The sequence below is a fragment of the Lepidochelys kempii genome, chromosome 1, assembly GCF_965140265.1.
Source record: "Lepidochelys kempii isolate rLepKem1 chromosome 1, rLepKem1.hap2, whole genome shotgun sequence".
Taxonomy (NCBI): Eukaryota; Metazoa; Chordata; order Testudines; family Cheloniidae; genus Lepidochelys; species Lepidochelys kempii.
This window is the reverse complement of record NC_133256.1, coordinates 157,798,859-157,812,915: the sequence shown is the minus strand read 5'-3', so window position 1 is coordinate 157,812,915 and position 14,057 is coordinate 157,798,859. Positions and strand designations below refer to the sequence as shown.

The 14,057-nt window shown below is 40.4% G+C and overlaps 1 protein-coding gene across 3 annotated transcripts in view; it reads right to left on the bottom strand.

The window, feature by feature from the left end:
• Window positions 1–3,694: 3,694 nt before the first annotated feature.
• Window positions 3,695–14,057, bottom strand: part of RIPK4 (receptor interacting serine/threonine kinase 4) — a 75,238-nt gene continuing 64,875 nt past the window's right edge. For all 3 annotated transcript variants that reach the window (XM_073360063.1, XM_073360073.1, XM_073360057.1), the window contains exons 3-8: window positions 13,407–13,555; window positions 11,907–11,956; window positions 9,426–9,584; window positions 8,052–8,158; window positions 6,877–7,135; window positions 3,695–6,097 (exon numbers count right to left, since the gene is read on the bottom strand). In XM_073360063.1, the coding sequence (XP_073216164.1) occupies window positions 4,920–6,097; window positions 6,877–7,135; window positions 8,052–8,158; window positions 9,426–9,584; window positions 11,907–11,956; window positions 13,407–13,555 (1,902 nt within the window). In that variant the 3' untranslated portion in view covers window positions 3,695–4,919. The remainder of the gene's footprint in view (window positions 6,098–6,876; window positions 7,136–8,051; window positions 8,159–9,425; window positions 9,585–11,906; window positions 11,957–13,406; window positions 13,556–14,057) is intronic.

Below are 14,057 nucleotides of genomic sequence, written 5' to 3'. Positions count from 1 at the left end.
ACATTCAACAGCTTTTTGCTTTATGCAGAAGCTAAAACAAAACTATCAGAGACTGAGAACAAATTGAACAGGCCTGGATTGTGGACGGTGCAGAGGCCAGGGGACTTAGGCACCATCCCGGCTGGAATTCCCCCCCACACAGAGGGAATGCACATTCTGCTTCATTTCTTAGGAAAGTGCCGCAGACTTCCTCTAGCCTAAACCCAACCTCCTTCCCACCCTCTTTGGAGAGGTGGGAGAAAGCAGCTCTGTGCTTCACAGCCTGCAGGGAATGCCAGGTCCTCGCATGGGGTGCAAGAGTGGAGAAATGTGCCTTGCACCATTCTTCCCACTTCTGAATAAAATCCCAGACACAACCCACTCCTAAATACAAATTTTCTATCATTCACAAGTTTGCATCAGTGCCAACAAAAGGAAACACTGAGTCTACCTACGTAGGGCCTGATTTTCAGTGCGACTTCTACCCAGCCTGTTGTGTATGTGCAGCTTCATACGTACGCATAACCCTGAATATGTACTTCTGTGCACTAAACATATGCATAAGCAGTTGATAATATGTCACATGCATGCACAGGAGATGGCATTCCTGGTGCAAAATGCATTCATTTACAAAACAATCATTCATGAAAAGTTGAACAGGAACATTGGGGGACACTTTTCAAAGTCAGATGCACAGCCTGTGAAAGAAAACAGGTGTTGAAAAGCTGAGGCTAGTGTTCTCCAGCCAGAACATATTTCAACATTAGCAAGATTTCAGTCAGTAACTGGATGAGCCCTTTTTTCCCCTCCTTGCTACCTCTTGGAAATGATGCTTCAGTAGCATTGTGGCTGAGGATACACAGAACCAGAGGACTATGCACTGAAACCCTAAGGATCACCTTTGCCATGAGCACTATAGCATGAGGTGGAGTTGTATGCAGATAACAGGTTTCAGAGTAGCAGCCGTGTTAGTCTGTATTCGCAAAAAGAAAAGGAGGACTTGTGGCACCTTAGAATCAAATAAATTGGTTAGTTTCTAAGGTGCCACAAGTACTCCTTTTCTTTATGCAGATAACACTGTTTCAAGAGCTGAAAGCCTGAACTCTTTTGACAGATCTGTGATCCTCCAGAGATTATTTAGTTGGAGGAGGATAGAGGTTCTCAGCAGAGGCCCTCAAGCAGTGTTTGATTCTACAGAGTCCAACTTAATTGACTTTCAAACTACCTATTTCTCCAGGTTTTTTGGGAGTCAGAGGGTTGAGTGGGCAGAGCCTCCACTTTGAAAGACTGTGTGTGGTAAAGTTGCACTTGTTTAACTTCTGGTCTGATTTTAAACAGAGGTCATTTAAAGTGGTGCAAAACACTGTGTGGATACTTATTTTCATTTTTTCAACAGTTTTATTGACTTGATTAGGAATTCATTTAAGCTAAGCCAAAACCCACGCCTTCTTAATTAAGCCAAGATGAGAGCATTCACACAACTTTTAGCACTGGTGTATTAAACCAATACAACTTTCTTGTGTAGACATAGCATAATATTGATATTGGACAATCTAAAGATTGGGACCATCAATCCAAAGACACAATGATTTTAAAAAGAGATGCTAGTGATTTTGTGTGCCACTATGTAGGTGCCCAACATGACACCTTTCAAGGGCCTGATTTTCAGAGGGCAGGTAGTTGGCAATTTCTGAAAATCAGGTCCCCTCAAGGCATCATATTTGGTATCCAAAAATCAATAGTGCAAACACACTCAGAGCTTTGGATATGCACATTGTACTAGCTGAAAGATCAAAGAAGTTCCCGCTCATTTGAGCTCAACCTTTCCCTCGTATTTCATTAGTGGACGCAGAGCAGCATCTGTGTGACAGTACATCACCCTTAATTTTTTCCCCCCATAATTTTTAAGCCTTTGCTGAAGAGTTAATTTTGTCCCTCAGGAATGGCTTCAGTGCCAGCCTCACCTACTCTTTTGCAAGGTGTAGCCGATGCCTCTTATTGCAAAAGGCTGCATGGAAAATGTTCATGAGCATATGGCCTTGGGTTCAATTAGAAGCTGATGCATGATTATTAATCTGTTTGGAAGGAATGTACTGGCAAGGTGGTGGCTGACAACTTGTTATAAGGAGTTACATGAGTGAGCCTTTCCCTCTGCTGCAACTTCTGGTGTTTGTGGATAGCAGCCTTCTAGGCACCTTCCACACTCTGCGCTAAGTGGTTCAGATGCAGTAGGTTACAGAATTCCTTTTGTGTGTAGTGGAGAGAAAAAAAAAAGAATAAATAGTTTGGGGACATATTGCAAAATATAGGATGTTGTCCAAACAGTCAGGAAGACTATTCCCAAAAGACAGATTAAGTAACATCAACCCTCAGGGTCACTGCTGATGGGATGTAGATTGCTAGTAGGTTATACCAAGCTTTTCAAGTCTAACTTGAAATCTAGTTCAGATTTCAGGTAAAAGCAAGTTTGAGATCACCCCCATTTCTAGTGGACATTAGCAACTATTACCAATCACAAAATGTAGGATGATCACCATCAACACTGTTCAAAAGGATGACAATTTGAGTAGGGTGTTGGTGATTAGGATTGAGGCAAATTACAAGGGACCCAGAAACTTTTCTGATAAAAGAATTTTCATGCTTTTGCATTTTCCACAAGGATGTATGTTTTACAGGGAACACCTTGAAGGGATTCAGAATAATGAAGTTATTGATAGGTGCGTCTGTCTCAGGAGAAATTCAGAACAGAACAAAGTTAGAACTAGGTTTATTTTCAAGTCAGTTTCTTTCTGGCCTCTGCTTTAGAAAGTGCATTCTGAGGACTCCATGCTCTTAAAGGTGGCAGAGATTTAAAGGCTGCATTTTGTATGTAACCCAGTGTACTGGCTAATAAATGCTATCATTGGCATGGAGTAAATAGCTACCCTCTAATAATAACCAGCATAGGCAGTCGGTGAAGTATCCCATCCAAATAGGTGACTTTCAAAAGTGCTAAGCAGCCCTCAGTTCCAAATGTAAGTGCTATGTATGGATTTAAGAGCCTAACTTCAGGCTCCTGGTTTTTTTTTTTGGTTTTTTTTTTTTTAATCTTGGTGTTAGTTTCTCTTTAACAGAATTCTTCACACTGGTACATTCCACAGTGTAGCTAACAGTTTGAAACAGTTGAATATGTATTTGGAATGGTTTAGATTTTTTCATCCGATTACTCTGTAAAGTGCTTTGCTATACAGCACTAATACACGCACATTCACACAGAACTTCATTCTCCAGGACTGTCATATGGCACCTTTTATGAGCAACAAATTCAATCTAAAAATGTAAGTGAAGAAAGCTGATAAGACTGTCTAGCCTTTGATTAATGCTTTTAAATTAAAGACAGTCAGCATTAAATCATGTATATAATAGCATAATAAACTGCTGTTTTCCTCAGTCAATAAGAGCTACTTAACCTGTCCCCATTGATCGGCTTGCAATTCGGTTTATTGCCCCAAAACAGAACAAAGCCCTACTCCTTTAATAATGGAAGGATAGTATTCCCCCCCTCCCTGCCCCCCATACACACACACCAGTAAGGTTTAGATGTTCAGTTTGCTTTAACTGCATTATGTACTCTACCTTTCTTTTTCCTAATAACTACAGCAAACTTTGCCTAAGTAGAAGAATTCACATACAATAAATATAGAACATAATTACATTTATTGATAAACAGATCACATTTGAACTTTGAAAAGAGTGAACTTTAAGAGGCGTATTAAAACATACCCAGGCCTAAACAGTCTTAATATTTTCTACGGCAGAAAATGTATACAACTGGTAGAAATACTATATACACAGTATATTTATATTAGGCTATTCATCACACAGTTCGTTCATTTAGGACACATACTGTGCCACTGTACATGTGGTTCTATTATATACCTAATCTAAACAAACTGCTTGTGAAGAGTTCTATAAATGTTATTAGAATATAACATTAACTAGAGTTTACCAGGAATTAATTTCAGCCAAAAAAAAACCCCAAAAACCTTAGTTGTTTCTAGTTTCACATTAAACACACTAACAGATCCTTATTACACAACTGACTGGTAACAAAAAATAATCTTATATTTTACTGATCTTCCATTATATACAAGTTACTATTGCATATCAAAAGTGAACTTCTGTGCTTCACTCCACCAGCCAGTCTGAGAATTCTTCTACCAGATGCATTGACTGAAGGTAGTCTCTTGACCATTCTGAGTAAACAGAAATGTGTGGCTTTATAATCAACATCTCTATTACAATAAAAGAAGTGGAGCATTTCCATATTATCCATTTTGTACCTTCTGAAAATGAAATTATCACACTTAGCCACATGATCCAGGTTGAAACAGGTCTATCCTAAAACACATTTTAAATAAATAGCTTGTGTCTTTCCAACATTGCTCATTTCAAATTGATTTGTGTGCTGTCAATGCCTCCATGGTAACAAGTTATATTAAAAACACACACGCACACCAACACAAAAGATGGATTATGTAATAATCCAGTCATCTGAAATAATATGCTTGTCCCACCATGTGTCTGAAGAAATCAGAAGGCAGGATGATAATACTTAAATGCAGGCATGGCACATTGAAAAATTAAGGCACTATTTAAACCCCATCTAATTAACCCTCACAACAGTCCTGTGAGGTTAGTTATATAAGTATTTTCATCTCCACTGTACAGGTTGGGAAGGAAACAAAATGCCTTGCCCAAGACCATGCAAATGATAGACCTAGAATCAGTACTCAGGAGTTCCTTAGGCCATGCGACCTCTCTAAAATGCAGGTTCTGATTGGCTAGAATTCAGACTTGTCTGCAGAGTTAATAGAAATGCAGGTCACTGTGCAATTCCAGGAGAACTCCCAAAGAGAGTCAAGCTCCAGTAAAGATCTCAAGATTCAGAATATGTTCATCTAAGTCTCACTTAGCAGCATGACAACAGAGCTGTTCCCACTTTGCTTAGCCAGCTGCAGTGGAGTCTGAAACTTGAGGCTTTGCAAGTCAGCAAGAGCCCCATGTTTTAATAGAATCTCAACTGTTTTTGCATGCCCGCCTCTCGCTGCCAGATGAAGAGTGGTCAGCCCTTCCTCATCAGAATCATTCACATTTTCTGAATTGACGAGTTCCTCGACTACTTCGGCATGTCCATTTTCAGCAGCGAGGTGGAGCGCTGTCCTTTTCAAAGGGCCTCTAGCCAGAACATTAGCCATTTCATCTAGCAATAGTTTGGTAGTTGCTAGATGTCCATTGCGAGCGGCTAAATGAAGTGCGGTGTATCCCTCCGCTGTTGCTACCTCTATTTCTGCGCCACGATTGAGAAGCAGCCTCGAAGTGCTGGTATGGCCAGTTTCAGCAGCTATGTGGAGAGCCGTCTGCAGAAGCACGTTCCGTATGTTGACATCAGACTGTAGTTCTATAAGAATGCGGGCAACTCTGTAATGCCCTCTTTGTGCTGCCAGGTGCAGCGGGGTCCTTCCATCCACCGTCTGTGCATTCACATTCACACCCGGCTGTTTTGCCAGAAGCTTTACAATGGAGAGATGACCTTGCCAGGCAGCATAGTGTAGTGGCACCCAGCCATCCTTGCCTTTGATATCCACGTTGACACCTCTTCTCAACAGTATCCGCACTATGTGCTCTTGTCCATGCTGGCAGGCTATGTGTATGGGGGCTCTTCCTTCAAAATCAACTTCGTTCAGTGATGCATTCTTATCAAGCAGCATTCGGGTACTGAACTCATCCCCATTCTGTGCAGCAAAGTGAAGTGCAGTCCACTGATCCTCGTCTTTGGCATTCACATTGATTTTCCGTGCCAGAATAAGCTCCACAATGCTTTTCATTTTCTTCTCTATGGCCACATGGAGAGGAGTGGACCCTTTCTTGTTGGTCAGGTTGGGGTTGGCATTATACAGAAGGAGCCACTTGACACATTCTTCTTGACCTGCTTCAACAGCCAAGTGTAAAAGACTGGAGCTTCCATCTAAGACAAGATCAACATCCTGGGGCTGGAGAATCTTCATCAATTTGTTCGTGTCTCCAGATATAATTGCCTCAGCCAGTTTTCTCTTCTGAATATCGGTTGTGCCAATATCTGGGTGGGGAAAGAGCATCAAAATTCTATTACAACCAAGAACTTCATTTTCATGACTGAAACACTGAAATAGGCTAACAGTGAATAAAGTCAATATTACCTTTCCTTGCCTAGGAATTAAGCTAGTTTAATCCACACCTCCTTGCAGTATAGTTAGAACAGTTTTAAAATCAGATTTGGAATGTGTGCTAACTCTGTTCTTGTCTTCTCTCATGCAAAGTAGGCAGGAGAGCATGGTGGGATGGGAAAGACATTCTGCAGGTGATCTGTCCCCACCCCTGCAATTATCTCAGTTTAATCCAGGACTAAAATAGGGTCTTTAGGAGCACCACCTTGGAAGTGGAAAAATCTATTATAGTTCTCATCATGTCTGTATTGAACCAACTGTGTGACACTAGGATAAGATATTCAAAAAAAGAAGCCCAATTATAGGCACCTAAAATCTGTATTTAGGCAATTAAACAAGTTACTTGATTTTCCGTAGTAAAATAAGTGACCAGATATCTCCCACTAAACCCATATTTAGGCACCCTGGAGCTTAAGTTTAGGCACCCACTTTTGGAAAAAACAAACAATTAAAAAATAAAAAAAAAAAATCTTTGCCCTAGTTTCAAATCGCATAATGCTTTTCCATTTCAGGCTGAAGGTTTATCCAGCATTTAGGTGAACAAATTAATAGTGCTAAGAGCAAAACAGTCAATGCTCTGATTTATGGAACAGTGATGTTTATAAAATACCCCTCTCCCTCGGCTCATTCCGGTCAAATCACCAACACTTACCACTTCCAGAGTTCTCTCTCTCAAAGGACAGTGACAGAGAACCTCTAGAGGAAAAGGCTGAATCCACAGATGAAACCCCTGAAAGCCTCTTGTCACTGGAAGCAAGTTTGGACTCAGAAGAGCTACGACTGAGTTCTTCAGGGCCTTCCATCGTCTGTGAGATCCCTGAATCCAGCTGGGACAACAACTCAGAGAGGCTATAATCCTTAGCAGATACTGGAGTGGACTCACGTTTTGGCTGGGATAACACAGGCATTCCCTTCAAAAGAAAGGAACACATATGTTTTAAAAAGTGTCTGAATTTCACTTGGTAGTGGGGAAAATTAACAGCAAGAAGTCAAAACATGTTCATTTGCAGGTATCTTTAAATGCTGTTAAAGCCAAATGAAAAGGTGTCTGGAAGACTTCACATACTAGGAAATAACAACAGGGTTTAAATCAGTATATACAATGTTCCTCCATAGCATTTTGAAGATCAAACCTTTCTCCCGGCCCAGATAGTTAACACTCTCAGTCAGGCCCTCATCATCTCAGTTACTCTAGCTATTTCCTCTCTGGCTTTCCTTACACTGTCTCCTCATCCATCAGCCACTCCCCAACCCCCAGCCACCACCACCACACACACTTTAGTCTACACAAGAAGCACTCACGGATTTTTTTTTTTTTTTTTGCTCAATCTGCCCTTATCCCCCTTTGAAACCTTTCCACTGACTCCCTCACTCCCCCCCCCCCAAAAAAAAACAAAAAAATTCTTAGACTTCATTGCCCTTCATAATACTGCTCTCCCAACCACACCTGCCTTGTTTCTTATCTCTCCCACTGTTTCACTAATGGTCCCAACCTCACCCTCATTATCCTCTTCTCCCATAGCAGTTTTTGTGCTTCCTTCCAAGTCCATCCCAATGCATGGAAGGTCCTTTCTGATCCGCAAGTCTGCTATTCTGGTTTGCATTCAAATCCCTCATGGAGATCCACTTCTACCACAATGCCAACACAAAGTTGCCCAACTAAACCACTAGTGGAGGGGTACTGGGAGTATTACAGTGGTACTATAGGGGGGTTAGGTCAGGGCAGTGTTGGACTCTTGTACATTATTTCACTTCTGGCAACAATTTAAGATTTCTTTAGAGAGCGTTTGATACTAACTTTGCATTAAATGTGGGAACAAGAACTACCTCTGAATGTGGTTCCTGAGATCTTTTGGCGGTCAGGTCCTGAGCGATCATTTCCTTTGTTTCATCTTCTGGTTTTTCACAGAGGTCCTCTGTTTCTGAGGTGATTTCTTTGAAAGAGGCAAGAAAGATTTAATAGCCAAACCAGTGATTATTTGTCTGAGAGGTATTTAATGCTAGTGAAAGGTGCTTGGGTCAACAGTACTGGAAAAATTTACTTTTTCTTCCCCTTTCACCTCACAGAACACACATCATCGAGGGCAGCAATGTAGGTTCCCCCTCCCACACTGCCCACTATGAGTGTACTATTTTCACCTTATCTCTAGACATGAGAGTAGCTCAGTCTTCCTGGACACTGAATTATGGCTTTATCCAAATGCCAATGGCCAACGAGCCACTAAAAACTGAACAGAGCCCAACAACAACAACTCATTATACAAGCTAATGATCAGCTGTGAGATAACCAATCTGTCAGTACCCGCCTGGTCCAGATTCAGATATGTGACGGAGACGCGGCAGTCACCTCATCCTCAGGGCTGGTCTACGTTTGAAACGCTACAGCTGCAGCGTGTCAGTATAGCCACTATCTATGCCAACAGGAGTTCTCCTCCCATCAGCCTAGGTAAATCCACCTCCATGAGAGTTGGTATCTCAGTCAACGGACTAACTCTTCCATTGACCTAGCACTGTCTACACCGGGTGTTAGGTCAGCTTAACGACATTGCTCAGGGGTGTGGATTTTTCACACCCCTGAGCATTGTAGCTGGGTTGACCTAACTTTTAAGGTGTTGGCCAGGCCTCAGTCATCATCCAGGGTGGGAGGAAGAGGGGAGGGGGGGAAAATAAAATCAATCACACTTTAGCAATTAACATTAACAAAACCTGGAGAGGATTACTGCATTCTCTTATGTGTTTACAGTTGGAGCACTTGTGTCTGGTTTTGGATATGCTGAAGGCTTTTTTTTTTTTATTTAAAATTAAACTGCCAGAAACTTGTCAGTTGTAGAAAGACCAATCCCATTCACTGGTTTATAATGTTAGGCATCATGGCCCAGGGCGTCCAATGCTGTCCCTCACCACACCAAAAGGATATGTGCTTTAGGAAGTCAACCTACGCACTCACTCCCCAGGCAATGGCTACAGGGATTACCCAGTTCAATACAGGTCTTACTTCTAGGACGTTTATACAACATTTCTTCATGGTCAGACTTGTCTTCATGTAATCCCTTCCCCAAGTGAATAAGCTTCCTGTATGCTTGTCTTCACAACACACTATGCTCAATGCATTCTGTTACCATCAGTTTATATAGGATTTAGTCCTCAACACTGAAATGATTCAAGGGGAGAGATGGGTAGCTGCCTTATCAGGAAAGGTACCTTGAAACGTTGGCCGTTCACTAGGATCGTCTTGCCAGCACTTTTGCATCAGTTTGATTAAGTTATTACACGAGCGAGGTCTGGATTTGGATATGGCAGGTAGCTCTGGGCGGTGGCCTTTAACCACTTTTACCATAATATGCAAAATGTTGTTTTCCGCTGAAAAGTAAGGGCACACAAACAGGAGCAGCTTTAGCAAAACAAGGAGACTCTTTTCCTTAACGGTTACATGGAAGTTCAGCTGCTTCAGCTGGAACTTGGGTTCTCTGCCCTTTTTCCAGGGTTGGGACATATTTTTATTAGGGTATAAAAACAATGGCTTTCAATTTGAAACTTAATTGCTAGAGAATAAGTTGAAGCAGCCAACCTTATTTGCTTTCAGACCAACTGGGGATACTGATGTCCCTGAAGGACAGTGCTGTGTTTCTACCACCTATGTCAGGCCACTCTACAAAACCGCAGGTTGGAGCGAAATACTGGTCTGTGGTACAATATTTTGCACTTGCCTATTTGCAGTAATAAAAGAAGAAGGGACTTGTTCTCTTATTCATGTGCCTCAGATTTTCATATAAGCTAATAGGCCCACACAGCAATCTCTACAGCAATTCAGGCTTCAGACATGCTGTTTCTATCAGTTGGTGAATCTACCACTGTCTCCATGCTAACGTGCATTATCATGGAGGTCAAGTGATGAAAGCTTGCACTTTTAGATCCAGTGATCCAAAGCGGAGTCCCTGCAGATGATCCAAACAGGGGTTTCATTCAACACAAGTATGCTCGGTCTAACCACTGTAACATATGCTGATCCCAGGAATAAAACCCAGGATTCCTGATACCCAATATTCCAGTTCTAGTAACTCTGAGGTTTTACTGTATGTTAAAGTTAAACAAATAGGGACAGAGAAGGGGGCAGGAACAAACAAGATCTTGTTCTCCAGAAAATGGACGGTAGGGTGGAGAGACTAACCTTCCCAAACAAGTTTGTTATAGATTTGAGAAGCTAACCAAAGGTTAAGATAGCATAGTTTGCATTTCAGTGCATTTATTATGGGGAGGTAATACTAAAATAAAATTAAATAAAAAAATAAATAATAAAAATTGATCTACATCAGAACAAACTCTTCCTCAGGGCCCTTTGGGTTTATAGTTAGTCAGTCTCTGAAGACAACATTTCTTGCCGGATGGATACATATGAATTAAAAAAAGGTATACATCTGATTTTTATTTAAATTAGATTTTCTTTTTTAAAATAAACCATTCTTAAAAGTAAAGCTAAATGTAACTAGTTATGTTAAAGCCAAAAATTATAATCTCTTAACACATTTAAATAAATAAATATGCTGAATTCATGAGCCTCTATCAGAAACTCTCAATTAAAGGCTGCTTTCCTACATAAAAAAAAAAAAAGAGGGAAAAACAACTTTTGAGGTCAAGCTTTACAAATATGGTATAACAGGTCAACCTGTAAAACTTAGAAGACTTCTCATTTTTCAGGAGATTTAGGCGAGTAGGAATTTGTGCTCCAGTCACTTTCACTTAGGTACATGTGAAAATTTTCCCCAGGTCGATGTGAAATAGTCAGTTTAATTCATTGACTACAGTTAATCCCTATGTTTAATTAGTCAAATAGCTATAAATGTGAAATATGTTTTGATGAGAAGTTTATATATTCAACACATTTAAGGTTGCTTTAAATAAAAATAAACTGTATATGCTGGTGTGTGTGTGTAATTTCTGGTTACCATCCTAATGCAGTTTGACATAGTCATGAGAAAAAAAAAAAAAAAAACACCCTAGTCATTCACCATGTTCTAACATACATAACATTTAAAAAAGTATAAGAAGAATTGCAAAATATTCGGCAACATAATTGCTTACATGAATGTATATTCATATAGTGTACCCCCTTAGGGAGCACAGATGTACAAAAAAGAAATCTAGTGTAAAGGCTCTGTTTAGCTGTAAATCAACAACATGTTTTAATGGTTATATCAACCAACGAAAATGCATCTCTCTTTAGAAAGTAACTGAAGTACAAGTGGAAAAGTTTATTAAAATCTGTTTTGTTTTAAATCACCGATTTTAAAATCAGTCCACCCTGATTTCTTGACAATTGCCTTCTACAAACTACCCATAGCAAAGCCAAGGATCTGTTTAGAATACACTGGACCACATGCTCCTCTAGAACTGTATTCAAATTCCCACTGGGTCACAGATTGAGGGCAGCCTTACAGGTTATGCTTTCAGAATACAAAGGGGAAGTTGGACTACTATTTTTTTTTTTTTTTAAATATAACCATACTTGAAATGTGTGAGCTCAGAACCTTAGTTAGGGATCAGCACATTGATATGCTGCAGTAATTGAGGTTGGTCAGTCAAGACACCAGAAAATTTGGGATATGCACAGAGGGAGCAAAGAATCCTGATCCTATTATGTACATCCAAAATATGAAGCGCATGAACAAAGTAGCATTGGCTTACCTGCAAACGGCTTTTTCTGTGTGAGGACTCCCCAAATCACTATAGAAAAACTGTAAATAGATATTAGGTCTGTTAATCCTATGGAAGAAAAATTAGAAGTTCACCTCATAAAAATAGTTTATTTTCATTCGTGTCAATCCAGTGCTTTTGAGTCTTTGAGGCGTACCTCAACTAGTGTACAGATGACCCACATGTGCTTAGGTGTGTTTATAGGCTAGGCCAAGAACCATGCCCGAATGGCCGTTAAAATGAAATTATGGATCTTATGGAGAGGACTAACTAACAGTGTCCAGGCATTAATGAGTGACTAGAGAGAGTCAGAATCATGGTTACATTCACTACTAGTTTACACCAAGTCACCACATTGCTAAGTAAACTTAAAGATTTAAGTGAAGCCAGCCCACAGTTTGCCTTCCATTCGCTTAGCACATGCATTATTTGATTCGAAAAACAGAGTATTCAGTGTGCTAGGAGTGCGTTGGCAGCGAAGATGATTTCACCCCTTGTGTACTCTGTCCCCACCGAAGTCAGTGGTGAAACTCACTCACTTTAATAGGGTCAGAAATCAAAGGGTACACCTACACCGATAAGACACCCTGCCGCAATGAGTCTCCTACAGACTGGAGCTCAAGCCTCAGTGCTAAAAATAGCAGTGGGGACATTACTGCTCAAACTGGAGTTTGGGCTCTAAAACCCAGTGATGTGGGGAGAGGGAGTCTCAGAGCCAGAGCTCCAGCCCAATAGGTAGGTCTACTGTATCATAAGGGCGAGTCTGTAGACCTGGACTGAGAGTCTCACTGTTGCAAGGGTTTTTTTTGTGTTGGTTTGTTGGGGGGTTTTTTTTGGGGGGGGGGGAGGAGGGGAGAGAGAAGGAGATTGCACTTACACTCTTAGGGTACATCTATGCTGCATGTAGAAATGCATGCCAAACTAGTCACTACCAAATCAGCATAAGGTTTACATAGTTAATGAGCGTTCTAAATTAGTTTCCAGAATACTGAAGTCATAGGATCAACCCATCAGTTTATGACATAATTATAAACTTTAGGATAAATTTAGATTACGTGTGTGTGTGTGTGTGTGTGTGTGTGTGTGTGTGTGTGTGTGTGTGTGTGTGTGTGTGTGTGTGTGTGTGTGTGTGTGTGAGAGAGAGAGAGAGAGAGAGATACCACACTGTACAATTTAACAGTGCTTCACTTGAGAAAGGATTAAACACAAAATAAAATAAGACCAAAACAAGCAATTAATCACCAAGGCCTCAATCCTGCAAAGACTTCAGTGGGTCTACTCTTCCTCTTAAAGTGAAGCATATAAATCTTTGCAGGATCAGGGCCTAATCTGGGATTATTTATTTTTTAAATTGTGCTTGGTCTGATATTTTAGAGACAGACTTCCAGAACTTGAGAGAAACTAGGCTCATTTTTACAATTACAATGTTGTATCTTTTAACCAAGGGTTTTTGATAGCTCTACTGATACCTACTGAGAAGTATGCACTGACCTGTACACATCATGCTTAGTGTCAAAGTATCGGTTCTTCTCTCTTATACGTTCTGGAGGCAGATATGCAATAGTACCACACAGACCATCTATGCTGAGATCATGGGAATGTGAAAGTCCATTGCACTTTGCTAATCCAAAATCAGAAATCTGCAAGAGTAGGAAAGAGGGGAAAAAAATACCCATAAAAACAATTACACTTCAGATGATTTCACCTACAAACTTTTCTTTAATGTAGTTATATCCCTACATTACAGCGAATTGTCATGTGGAAATATCAAGCTAATAAATTCTGAAAATACTAAGATACGGTAGGCTTGCTTTTTTATTGGCTTAACAAGAAATAACTGAAAAAAGTTTCTGTGAAGAAGATATTAGCAGCCCATAAACTAAAATGAGACACTTCTTTTTCCAGTTAGCCCATTACAAACATTTGCGCTTCTATTACCTCAGTAGGGCTACTTCACATGATTCAGACTGAAAGTTTGGCTAATGTAGTCCACAAATTAATACAACTATCACTTTTTCCCTTCCAAGCAACATCAAGCTAGAAAGAGTTCTGATCATGTACGTTTCAGAGAAACTCTGTAGCTTGCTCAAAGCCCAGAAGAATTACCATTAGAGAATGGTTATCAAATTCATCTATGTTGCA